Source organism: Lepidochelys olivacea, assembly GCF_965140295.1.
Source record: "Lepidochelys olivacea isolate rLepOli2 genome assembly, chromosome: 9".
NCBI classification, from domain to species: domain Eukaryota; kingdom Metazoa; phylum Chordata; order Testudines; family Cheloniidae; genus Lepidochelys; species Lepidochelys olivacea.
The window spans coordinates 25,138,084-25,150,166 of NC_140419.1; the positions used below are offsets into that span (position 1 = coordinate 25,138,084).

Genomic DNA, 12,083 nt, shown 5'->3' on the forward strand with positions numbered 1-12,083 from the left:
GCTTTTCCTTCACTTGTCAAGCATTTGTCCAGTATAGGGAAGTAAGCTGAAAAAGTTAGTCATCAACATTACTCCCTCATGGCTAGGGCCCTACCAAATTCATGGCCATGAAAAACGCATCATGGACCGTGAAATCTGGTCTTTTGTGTGCTTTTGCCCTATACTATACAGATTTCATGCAGGAAGACCAGTGTTTCTCAGATTGGGGGTCCTGACCCAAAAGGGAGTTGCAGGGGGGTCACAAGGTTATTTTGGGAGAGGTCACAGTGTTGCTGCCCTTACTTCTGGGCTGCTTTCAGAGCTGGGCTCCCAGGCAGCAGCTGCTGTTCTCCAGATGCTCTGAAGGCAGCGCCACTATCAGCAGTATTGCAGAAATAAGGGTAGCAGTCCCACAGCCCCCCCTACAATAGCCATGCGACCCCACCTCCTTTATGGGTCAAGACCCCTAAAATTATAACACCGTGACATTTCAGATTTAAATAGCTGAAATGAAATTTATGATTTAAAAAATCCTATGACCATGAAATTGACCAAAATGGACCGTGAATTTGGTAGGGCCCTACTCATGGCCTAATGCTCTGACTGGTTCAACTGATACACTGTCTGGTCCCACTGCCTTCCCACATTTCATCATCTTTACCACTGTCTCCACCATTTTGATAGGTCTTGTGAGGTTGTTGCTTGCAGACACGTCCCTCGACAGTTTCTTCACATTCTCTACATCGAGCAGCTTCTCATAAAATCTCTGCCACTTCCTAGTGATTTTGCAGATTTCCACCAGCACTCTTTCGTTTTCACCTTTGACACATGTCACAGCTCTTAAGTGCTCTGTACTTCTTTGCCTTATCTTGGCTAATCTTTTCTCTTTAAGTAGTCTTGTGTATAAGGCTTTACATGACTGACTATTAGCTTCTGCAATGCTCTTTTTCACCATTATTTTTTTACCAGCTTGTAGTCTTCATAACTTTCCCCCATTCACACTTTCTGCCATCATTTAAACCTTTCCTCTTTCTTCCTTCCTGCCACATGTACATCGCTGGACCATCACCATGTCTCTTTGCCATGAAATTACACTCCTTTCATCTAGCCACAGGTAACTTGTGCACTTTCTGTAACTTGTTTGGATATTTTCCCCCCAAACTTTGTTGGTATCATCATGGTCGGTTTTGTCATTCTCCAACTTCTGTAGAACCTCATGCTTAAATCTCAGACTAAATTACCTTCCAGGAGCCCCTGCCACTTTATCCTTTGTTCCACAACTCATCTTTTGTCTCCCACTAACATAATCACCAAAAGTCCATTACAAGCAATCTTTGTTGGTCCACAATCTGCTCTCCTGGGATCACTTTACAGTCTCTCACATTTTTTAGATCTCTTCCTCATGTCAAAAAGTAATCAATCTGGCACCTGTTGGCACCGTTCATGTATGTAATTAAGTGCTTCTCCCTCTTTACAAAGTATGTATGGACAACACTCAGTCCTTGGGCTCTGGCTAACTCTACGATATCCTCACCATCTTCATTTCAGGTTCCGAAAACTCATCCTCCATGGTGATTGTCATACTCCTTACTGTGTTCTCCCATCTGTCTGTTAAGATCTGCTCTGATAATCAAGTTCTCAGCTTTGATGGAATCTCTCCTTCTCCTCAACTTGTCTGTGAGGCATATCCACATATGACATTAAATATTCTAGCAAATTCCTTCTTTTGGCAGTTGTGGTGGTGTATGCACACCCCGTCCCTTGTCAGGGTGGGCAGGGGGCATGCTGATACCATGGTTACAGCCTACCCAATTGTCTTGGGTCTCGCTACACTAAGATTCAAGGATCAGGGTCTGAGCGGCAGCCCTCAGGTACAGGGCAGCATGGCCTAGCGGCCAGAGTCCATATAGCAGCCCCAGAAACAAGACAGCGCAGCCTAGTGGCCAGAATCAATATAGCCACCCTCAGATACAGGGCAGTGTGGCCTAGTGGCCAATACCCAGGGGGCTGTCACCAGGGGGGTGGCAGCCTGGGTATTGGGACCCGGGCCCACTCTACTCCACCGGGCCCCGACCCAGGGCCCAAACAGTGGCAGAGTGGTCCACCACTGGGTCAGTGGGGAGTCCCAAGAAAACACGCTGACCTCACAGGAGTGGGAGATACTACTTACTTACCCTCTCTGGGTCACTTCCTACCGAGCTTCCTGAAGCTGTAGTCACTGGGGCATCGGGGTCTCTGGGCTCCTCAGCACAGGTAACTCCCTGGGACTCTGATGGCAACAGGTCTCTGGTCCAGATTTCAGGATCTCCGGGTCCCGCAGGGATGGGCCGAGACAGCTTTTCAGCTGGAGCCTCCAGCAAAGGTCCTTCCTCTCCAGCAGTCAGCCTAGACTGAGCCGGGCTTCTCCCTTGTATACTAGCATAGCACTTGGAGCATGCCCAGTGTGGTGTGAGGGGTGGGACTTCTTCTGCCGATAGTGTGGGGTTAACCCATTCTGGCCTAGTGCCAGGTATGCACGCCCCGTCACAGCTTTCTTTTGTTGTTGTTGTATTAAGCCAGGCACGAAATTCTTTATTCTTTTTTTTTCGGGTGGGGGAGGGAGTTCCCCTGAGCTTTTATAAATGAAAGAGAGAAGAAAAAAGCTGTATAGTGGAATAGAGGTAATTATCCAGATACTTTTAAAATTCATACACAGTTTCCTAAAAGAAGCTGAAGTAACTCTAATGGACATTGTATTTAGTGTCTTTTGAAAAATATGTTATCATGATAATGTTGGATAAATAGACGTATTTGGGCTAGTAAGTTTTCATTATGAATTTGTTGTCTGTCGTGTAGTAAATTATGGCTCTGAGAACCAGCAGAGCGCCAGACAATGGGGTTAGCAACTTGAACTTATGAGCAGTAGTGGAGGATGGCATTATACCTTTGTAAGTTAATGGCTTTAGGAATCCTGGAGGGAGGCATGTTCAGAAGCAGCACTTACTTCCTCTGTGGAAAAAGCATAGCATGAATTCCCCTCAGAGCTTGATGGAGTGAAGCAGGAGTAGCGGGTATCCATTCCTCCCTTCCTTCTCAGACACCCCACTCACTCCTACTGGCATGCAGCACTGCTGTGAGCATTAGCAGACACCTCTGTCATCAGGATAATGGCTTCCATCTGCATGGAATATCAATATGGCTTCCATCTGCATGGATTGCAGTGGAGATATTGGTTCCTTCTGTGCTGCCAACCCTACCCCACCTGTAGAGGACCACTGAATCGAGAGGAGAATTTGGCCTGGTGCTTGGATATACCATTCAGACCAACTCATGTACTCTTTTCTCCTTAATTCTTGAGGATCAGGGTTTTGCCAGCCTGAGGAGTCCCTTAATTTTTTTCATAGAACTTTTGACACAAAATATTTCTCAATGTATGATCACATAAAGCAGAAACCCTGCTCATCATTGAATGAGAGTACTTTATGAGGAATAACATTTAATGTAATAATTTTCAAAATTGTCATGTGCAGTGTAGCTGTACCTGTGTTGGTTCCAGGATATTAGAGAGACAAGGTGGGTGAGATAATATGTTTTATTGGACCAATTTCTGTTCCAATGAAAGATATTACCTCACCCACCTTCTCGCTATTAATTTTCAAAAGGCAGAGCAATTTTAATGGCAATAAGCTTATCCTTCTGCATTATAATGAGGCTAATATTCAGAATTTAAAAAAACAACCTCCCTGCCCTGTAAAAAATGTATTATAATTGAGACCCATGAACAGATCTGGTAAGTTACATTTTTGAAACTGTATTTGCAAAGACCTAATAGAGCTGTTCTACAAACATGACTGGATAGGTAAACCAATTTATAAATAAATTTATGATGAAACTGGTTTTCCTGTCCACTCATGTAGTGTATATGATAACTCTATTAACTTTTTGCAATGTAAGTAATTGCTTATGATTTTCTTATTTCTAATTTTCTTATGATTTGCTATTACATTTTTCTAGTCTCGTTTCTGAAATAAAATGATCTAAAATACTTTTTCATGAATGAAATGTGATTCACGTGTGATAGTAAATTGAGCGTCAGTTTGGTAATCAGAATGTTTTGGTACTCAGAAATGTTTCACATATTCATATACAGTATGGAGATGGTATAATATATAAACTGGAGTAACAGAGTGAAAATTGATTTATATTTCCCCACAAATAAAATATCCATATTCTGAGAGCAGATAATTGAGAAAATAACCATCTTTGATAGCATATAGAAAGTCTTTCCCCCCAGCCTTAATTCACATCAGTAGTCCTATTGGCTGAATGAAATTTACGGGCAGGAGTACACTGGACTGCTCACACAAATAAGGACTACTGATGTGAGTTAGCTTCTGCAGGGTCAGGTCCTTAAGGTTGAATGTTCTTATGGAGGCTTTTCTTCTGGTTCTGATGGCAACAGATCCTTGTAATTATACTTGAAGGGAATATAAATTTATCACAGTGTTTGTATAATAGAGATCGGTCTTCGGTTGTTTGCCGTTATGTTTTGTATAGTTTGTAAAAAATACAATATGAAAGTATCAGTTTATTACACAGGATTCATGTCTGATTTACATGAACACATACAAAATTCCTCTCCCCTTCAGAAGAAAATTGTAAAAAATTTATAAGACACTGGATATTTTTTCATGTATAGTTTTCTTGTCTTGACAGTTGACTGCTGGGATGGTCCAGATGGAGAGCCAGTAGTGCATCACGGTTATACCTTTACTTCCAAAATACTCTTCAGAGATGTGGTAGAAGCTATCAGTAAAAATGCCTTTGTCAAAAATGAGTAAGTGCAATGCAGGTTCTGAGTGTAGAGCAGTCTACTTCTCTTGTGTAGTAAATCTTCTATGGAAATATTGTATCCCAATGTAAATTTCTTCCTTCAAACACACAGCGAATCTGATTATTTTCCCTATTGTTAACTTTGATTTATCTTTTAACAGTGTGAACATTTTATCTTCCCATTAATCAATACCCAGGCTACAGAGGATCTGTTATAAATCGCCAACTCAATCATCTTTTTGTTTAATATATGGAGATAGCCATAACTGTATACTTTCAGAGTTGTTTTGGTCCATTTTTAAGAAGAATTTTTCACTGATTTCCAGTGGGGAATTCTGCTTAAAAATTAGTGGCATAATGTTGCTTTCGGGGATAAGTGTCCTCAATTTCAGTGGCAGATTTGCCTGAAAAAGGACAAAGTTTTCTAAAATCTTCATAGTAAAAAAATCTAGGAAGTTCAAGGGTAAAGAAGGTAACATTCTGCTCATTATTTATCCTATTGTGCCTCAGGATTATAGAATATACCATATTATTAAAGTCAATCGTGATACTACCGCACCTACTGTAAGCACAACATGATACATTGAAAATGAAGGCTAGATCATTCCTGCCACCAAGATAAAAACTTTGGAAGGGGGGCAGAGAAGATTGAGAACTCCATGGGATGAACCTATAGAGCTTTTAAATACTTCCCTCTAGTGAGCTAGGTTTGCTGAGAGGATGTAGAGTGGCTAGGAAGACCAGCCCAGTGATTAGGGCGGTAGCTGAGAACTTGGAAGATCCATGTTCATATCCCTGCTCCACCACAGACTCTTATTCCCCTTGTGAGGTCTCTGAAAGCTGCAGAGGGGGAGATATCCTGTTTAGGGCAACAGTATTGCTTTGCATGCTAAGTTTCAGAGCCCTAAGAGGAGAACGTGGTCTGTAGATCACTTGATCTCCTAACTCCTACTCCACACAGAACAGGGAGCCTGTGTAGTGGCCTCAGAGAGGAGATGGCAGACTATTGGGTCTGAGATCTGTGCCTGTATTCCTGTGGATCTTGGCTTTATAGACCTTCCCATGTCTATTCTGCCATCAAATTGATATTTACCCTCACACCAAATTAGCTGGAAAGCTGGTGGCATTTTCCACATGGGTTTTCCTTTCATACCTGTTTTACTCAGGAAGGGAAGGTAACTATCTATACACACAGAGAACTACCTGTGTGCATCTGTCTGTAGGGCAGAAGGCTAAAGCCAATCAAACAACTGATGCACATTGAAAAACAACAGGAGAGGGGATATTTTCACCCACACATGGTCTTACAAAGAGTGTCATGGGGTCCTTACTCTTTAGAGGACCTTGACCCATAAACAGACAACATGGATCTTCTCTGAAGCTACACTGAGCTGTTTTTAGAAATTAGGTAGCTCTTGAGACCCTAATTGACTTCAATGATGGTGCAAAGAGTGCATGTCAGGGCAGAATTTGACTCTTGTTGTCTTTATTAATGAGATAAAAATATAGGGCAAAATTCTACCTGCAATTACACCAGTGTAAATCCATAGTGACTGTTAACTTCAGTGGAATTACTCTGGATTTGCATTAGTGTAACCAGATGCAGAATTTGGTCCAGGTGGTGTAGGGCTCAACCAAACTATGTGTCCCTCTGAGTTTATTCATTAGTTTTCAACCTTTTTTCATTTGAAGACCCCTAAAAATTTTTGAATGGAGGTGCGTACCCTTTTGGAAATTGTAGACATAGTCTTTGGACCCTCTAGGGTCTGGGGACCACAAGTTGAAAACCAGTGTTCTATGGTAACAACAACCCTTTGCAGACCCCTTAGACAGTCTGTGGACCCCAGGGGTCTGCAGATCATAGGCTGAAAACCACTGCATTAGTGTGATGGGTGCTCAGAGAGCTGGACAGCCAAGTAGTTAGCATACCCAACTTCCAGCCCCTCATCTCTTTGTCAAAGCAGTAGAGGTGCCTGTTCTTGATTCTAAGCCGGGAATTTTCTGCTTTCTACCCACACCTGGGGCTTGGCCCTGAAGGGTGGGGTGGGGGGTTGTGAAATAGGGGGTCCCAGCACACAGTGCTGTGGGAAGCAGCACTGGCAGGATCCTCCCTGCAGCAAGTCCAAGTCCAGTGCTCTGGGCTACTTCTTATCTATGTGTCCCTTCAGTTTGAGGTATGGCCCCTATAGTCCAAACAGTCACTCCTTTAACAGAAGAGTTCAAAGGAGCAGAGCCTTGCAGGATGTGGTGGTTAGAAACACTCTGCCTGCGGGCCTGACCTGCTTTGTGATCCCATAGAATCATAGAATATCAGGGTTGGAAGGGACCCCAGAAGGTCATCTAGTCCAACCCCCTGCTCGAAGCAGGACCAATTCCCAGTTAAATCATCCCAGCCAGGGCTTTGTCAAGCCTGACCTTAAAAACCTCTAAGGAAGGAGATTCTACCACCTCCCTAGGTAACGCATTCCAGTGTTTCACCACCCTCTTAGTGAAAAAGTTTTTCCTAATATCCAATCTAAACCTCCCCCACTGCAACTTGAGACCATTACTCCTCGTTCTGTCATCTGCTACCATTGAGAACAGTCTAGAGCCATCCTCTTTGGAACCCCCTTTCAGGTAGTTGAAAGCAGCTATCAAATCCCCCCTCATTCTTCTCTTCTGCAGGCTAAACAATCCCAGCTCCCTCAGCCTCTCCTCATAACTCATGTGTTCCAGTCCCCTAATCATTTTTGTTGCCCTTTGCTGGACTCTCTCCAATTTATCCACATCCTTCTTGAAGTGTGGGGCCCAAAACTGGACACAGTACTCCAGATGAGGCCTCACCAATGTCGAATAGAGGGGAACGATCACGTCCCTCGATCTGCTCGCTATGCCCCTACTTATACATCCCAAAATGCCATTGGCCTTCTTGGCAACAAGGGCACACTGCTGACTCATATCCAGCTTCTCGTCCACTGTCACCCCTAGGTCCTTTTCCGCAGAACTGTCAGACTCAATCCTCCATTTGGTTTATTGGAGAAGAACTCTCTCTTGCAGCCTATCCACCACCATTTGCCTGGCCTTCTGAGCTCCTTTTAACCTGCTCCTGTAGTCCCAGAGGGGTAGAGTTACCTGGGTCCAGTATTGCCTTTCAACCCCTTTGGGCCCAGTGTGGGATTTGTACACCTCATCACAGTTAGTCAGTTTTCATGCTTTATTCAAGGAGATATGATTGTAATAGTATGATGAAAAACACAATTTTAAAAACAAAATTGCTGCTACAGAGATTGCAAGAGCAAGATGAATGTAAAACAACCTACTTTCTAAGTTGCATTATGACTGCCTGGTCATATATCTTGAAAAGCTGTTATGATGTCATCTGGGGGTTTTGCTTTTGTTTTAGGTTTCCAGTGATATTGTCTATTGAGAATCACTGTAGTATCCAGCAGCAAAAGAAGATTGCTCAGTACCTCAAGGAAATATTCAGTGACAAACTGGACTTGTCATCTGTAATCACTGGAGATTCCAAGCAGCTTCCTAGCCCTCAAAGTTTGAAAGGCAAAATCCTAGTGAAGGTAATTTGCTACCAGTATTATGTACAGAATGTAATAACAGTCAGTATATTATACTTATCATCCTAGCTCTTGTCCCCTCAGGCCCTAAGAACGCAATTACCAGTAACACAAGCAACAGAACAGATACAGTTAGCTGGGTTTTGATCTTGTGTTTCTTTTCACACAGACATTAAAACAGGTTTTATTTCAGACTTAGCAAGTATCCTGTAAAGTGATATTACCAGGCTATATTAAATAAAATAATAATAATAGTAATAATTAATAATAATAAAAATACATAAATAATTTGTATTTATATATTATTTCATCTGATGATCTCAAAGCATTTTACATCTGTTAATTACGTACACTTACAGTAGCCCTATGAGGTAGGAGCAATATTATTATACCCATATTTATAGCTGGGGAATATGAGGCAGCCAGGATCAAACAAGGAATCAATGGCAAAGTCAAGAATAGAATCCAAGGTCCCTGATTCCCATTCCCCTACTCTAATCTCTATCTATTCCATTTGATCTGTGGTTTTTCTAAGGTGTCTTCACAGTGGTGCTAAGCACCAGTCTGCATTATGATCCTAAGCTGGGAATTTTCTCTCCTTACAGTGTATTCTTTAGGCACAATATAGAAAAGAGTGACAAATCATTTCAAATTTATGAGAAAAGCATTCTTTCCCTTCTCTTCTCACCTTCCTGCTGCTAAGAGCAACGGTTCATCAGATAAAAGCATTTTTTCATGGTACATCAGTTGTGGCTATGTAAGTGAGAAGAATGCTTCAGAGAAGAGCTAAGGAACAACAAGGAAAAAGTGCCAGTGTTGTGTCTTGAGATGAATAATTTGAACTTTTCAGTGTAAACAGTTCCTTTCTGAAAGGTATTTCAGAGAACTAGATGAAAATAATGAAATAAAGATGAAAATGCTAGATAGTACTTTGAGAGAATGAGTAATATGTATTTACCCTATCAGACTGCCTCTTTTTAATTTAATTTAGCATGGTGAGGACACTTCATTCTCTGTAAGCACAGAATTAGCTGTCTAAGCATGGAGCTGAAGCGGCCAGCATTTCAAAGTGACAAAGGCTGTTTTCACCATCATTGGAGACTGTTTGATTTCACAAAATACTGTAACTGCTATCCCATCTATTACTCATGTCAGCCCGGCATGTGAGAAAAAACAAACTTTGTTACTTATGAATCAGCAGCTTTTGGGGAAGTAACAAGCCAGTTCCACAGCTCCCTGCCATTATGTGTACTCCATTTATGCATTTGTTCATCCTTCATCCCTGAACAACGTGTAGTGTTACTGGATTATCCAGACACTGAGCTTGATTCTCCCCTCACTTAGGGCTTATCCACACAAACACCTAGTTTGTGGTGGGCTGGGATGTACAATTACCCCACGCTGGCCTGCTGCATGCTAAGTATCCAATGTACCCTGCTGTTGTGAACTAACAGTTCTGAAGTGCACTTTGATCTACCCGCTTTTGAAACGCTGTCCAAGTAGACAAGCCCTTAGGTCAGTGTAAATCAGGAGTGGCTCCACTTTCAGTGGAGTTATAAAGGTGTAAGTCAGAGGTGAATCGGACCCTCTGGCTGGCAGACTACTACTATCCATTCAAAAAAATGCAGTGTTAATGTCCTGTTTATCTCGCGGTATAAATCTCATGGAGAATAATGTAGTTTGTGGCGGTATCTGGCATTGACAAATGTAGAGAGCCTAATCAGTGGTGAAGGTAAGCACACATCACAGCATACAAGTTTAATTTCCTAGATATTAACTGGCATCTTGATTTTTATTCCTTATCAGACCTTCTATTAATACACTGCTAGGTATCTACAGAACTGCACTTGCAAAGTGAGTGATCATATAGGAAAATTCAGGAAGATTTATTGTTCTGTTTACCATTGATCCTTCAAGCCTTGTATCCTGTCACCAGAAGTAGCCAACAAATGCTGCATCCATATTCCACCACACTAGCCAGCTGTTCAAAGCTAGACATGAGCTTAGGGGAAATTCCTTCCAGACCCAAGTAAGACATATTTGCCTTGCAGCAATGGATTAGCCACTAATTTCAGACTGATGACTACACTCCGAACTGTACATGCAATATTTCTATATGCTTTCCTGCTTCCCTCACGCTAACTGCCAAATGCAATCAAGTTCCCTTGTGTCTGCACTTTCCCTGCTTCTGATGTAGAGTGTCAGCCTTAGGGTCTGATTTTATAACACAGAACAGCCTGCTGGAGGTGAGCATGAAACAGCTGAGTCTCGTTATACAAAGACATTCTGACAAAAAGGCTGCGCTAGAGATGGGAGAATGTCCAATATTTTTTTGAAAACGTCAGGATAGAAAGTTCTTTGAATCCTGCAGCTGACAGTGAATTCTGCCAGTCAAAAATTAGACTTCCCAAAGGGTTTTGTTAACCCTGCCTTTGAGGCAGTTACCTCTTGTTGCAGAAATTGACTGTGACATACTGAACTTAAGAAAGCTGAGGGCCTTAGCGGTTAAGAGCATAGATAATCAGCATCTTTATAATTGTGCCCTTTGGATGCCTCATATATCTATCTGTCTATATGCTCATGTCATCCTAAGTATTCTAATGGCTAGAAAATATTGCATTCCAAGAGTTAAGCATGTAAATTATGGAGCCAAGTATTACTACCATTGGTCAGTGGAGAACAGAAAATGGAGTAATGCACAATACACTTTTGGGCTCTACTATTTTTAACACATAATAACTGAACAATAAACTGAATCTAAAAGTACTCGTGGGGCACGTACTATCTTACATAAAGTCAATTTACTGCTAGAGTTAGGACCAGCACATTGCACAGCATTTATGCTGACTAGCAGTATAATGATGCTTCAGTGCCTAATGATTTAAAAGACTTGCAGCAATATTCATGGCACGTCTGTCAAAAGCAGGCAAGATACAGATTTGCCTGTAGAGCTGCTCATCTTACTGGGAGAGGAATTCTTAAACTGTACATATTACCAATGGCAGCCCTTTTTTCATTTGAGTTTTTTTAAAAAGAGGCAACTTACTGCCAGGAAGGATTCTTTTTATTTTTTTAGCATCTCAAACTTCTTTAAGAATAGAAATGTGATGTTACCAAGACTCCAGAGATCATAGACAATAGATTTGTTTTACATCACTTCAATGATAGCATCAGAGTTAGCAACTGCATGGTGTAATGAAAGGTAATAGGAAACATCAAAACATTAAATAGGTAGCATTTTCAAAATTCAAGGGGAATTGGCACCTAGCTTCATTAGGTGCTTTGAAAATCCCACGCAATATAATTAGCGCCTGTTACCAGTGCACGGAGAGACTGGTCCAGACTCATGGCGTAGTCTAAATCCATTGATGTCCATAGCAAGACTCCCATTAAGTTCAGTGGGCTTAGCATCTGGCCTTTGTGAAGGGCAATGATTATGAAGAACCTGTCCAAACTGAGATCAGAACCACACTGCCTACAATTGTGTTTGAACATTGTGTTTCTTAGCAAGGTTCTGAGGACTTGTCTACACTAGGGTTATATCTCTAAAATTTCCTACCACTTCACCTCCACCTGTGGTATCAGTAGTCCAACTACTAGCATAGACATGGTGCTGGAAGCTGCCAGTATCTTAAGTACCGTGCTACGTAGATCTGCTCTGAGCAAAATGCTCTTGGCACTGGCTGGGTGTATTCCATTAAGCAGATATTTTGCTTATACTGTCCCATTAACCAGCAGTCA

The 12,083-nt window shown here is 41.8% G+C and overlaps 1 protein-coding gene across 4 annotated transcripts in view; it reads left to right on the forward strand.

The window, feature by feature from the left end:
• The window catches only part of PLCH1 (phospholipase C eta 1), a 162,168-nt gene that overhangs the window by 114,560 nt on the left and 35,525 nt on the right, over positions 1-12,083 (forward strand). For all 4 annotated transcript variants that reach the window (XM_084640035.1, XM_084640037.1, XM_084640038.1 and 1 more), the window contains 2 exons: positions 4,675-4,795; positions 8,174-8,345. In XM_084640035.1, the coding sequence (XP_084496161.1) occupies positions 4,675-4,795; positions 8,174-8,345 (293 nt within the window). The remainder of the gene's footprint in view (positions 1-4,674; positions 4,796-8,173; positions 8,346-12,083) is intronic.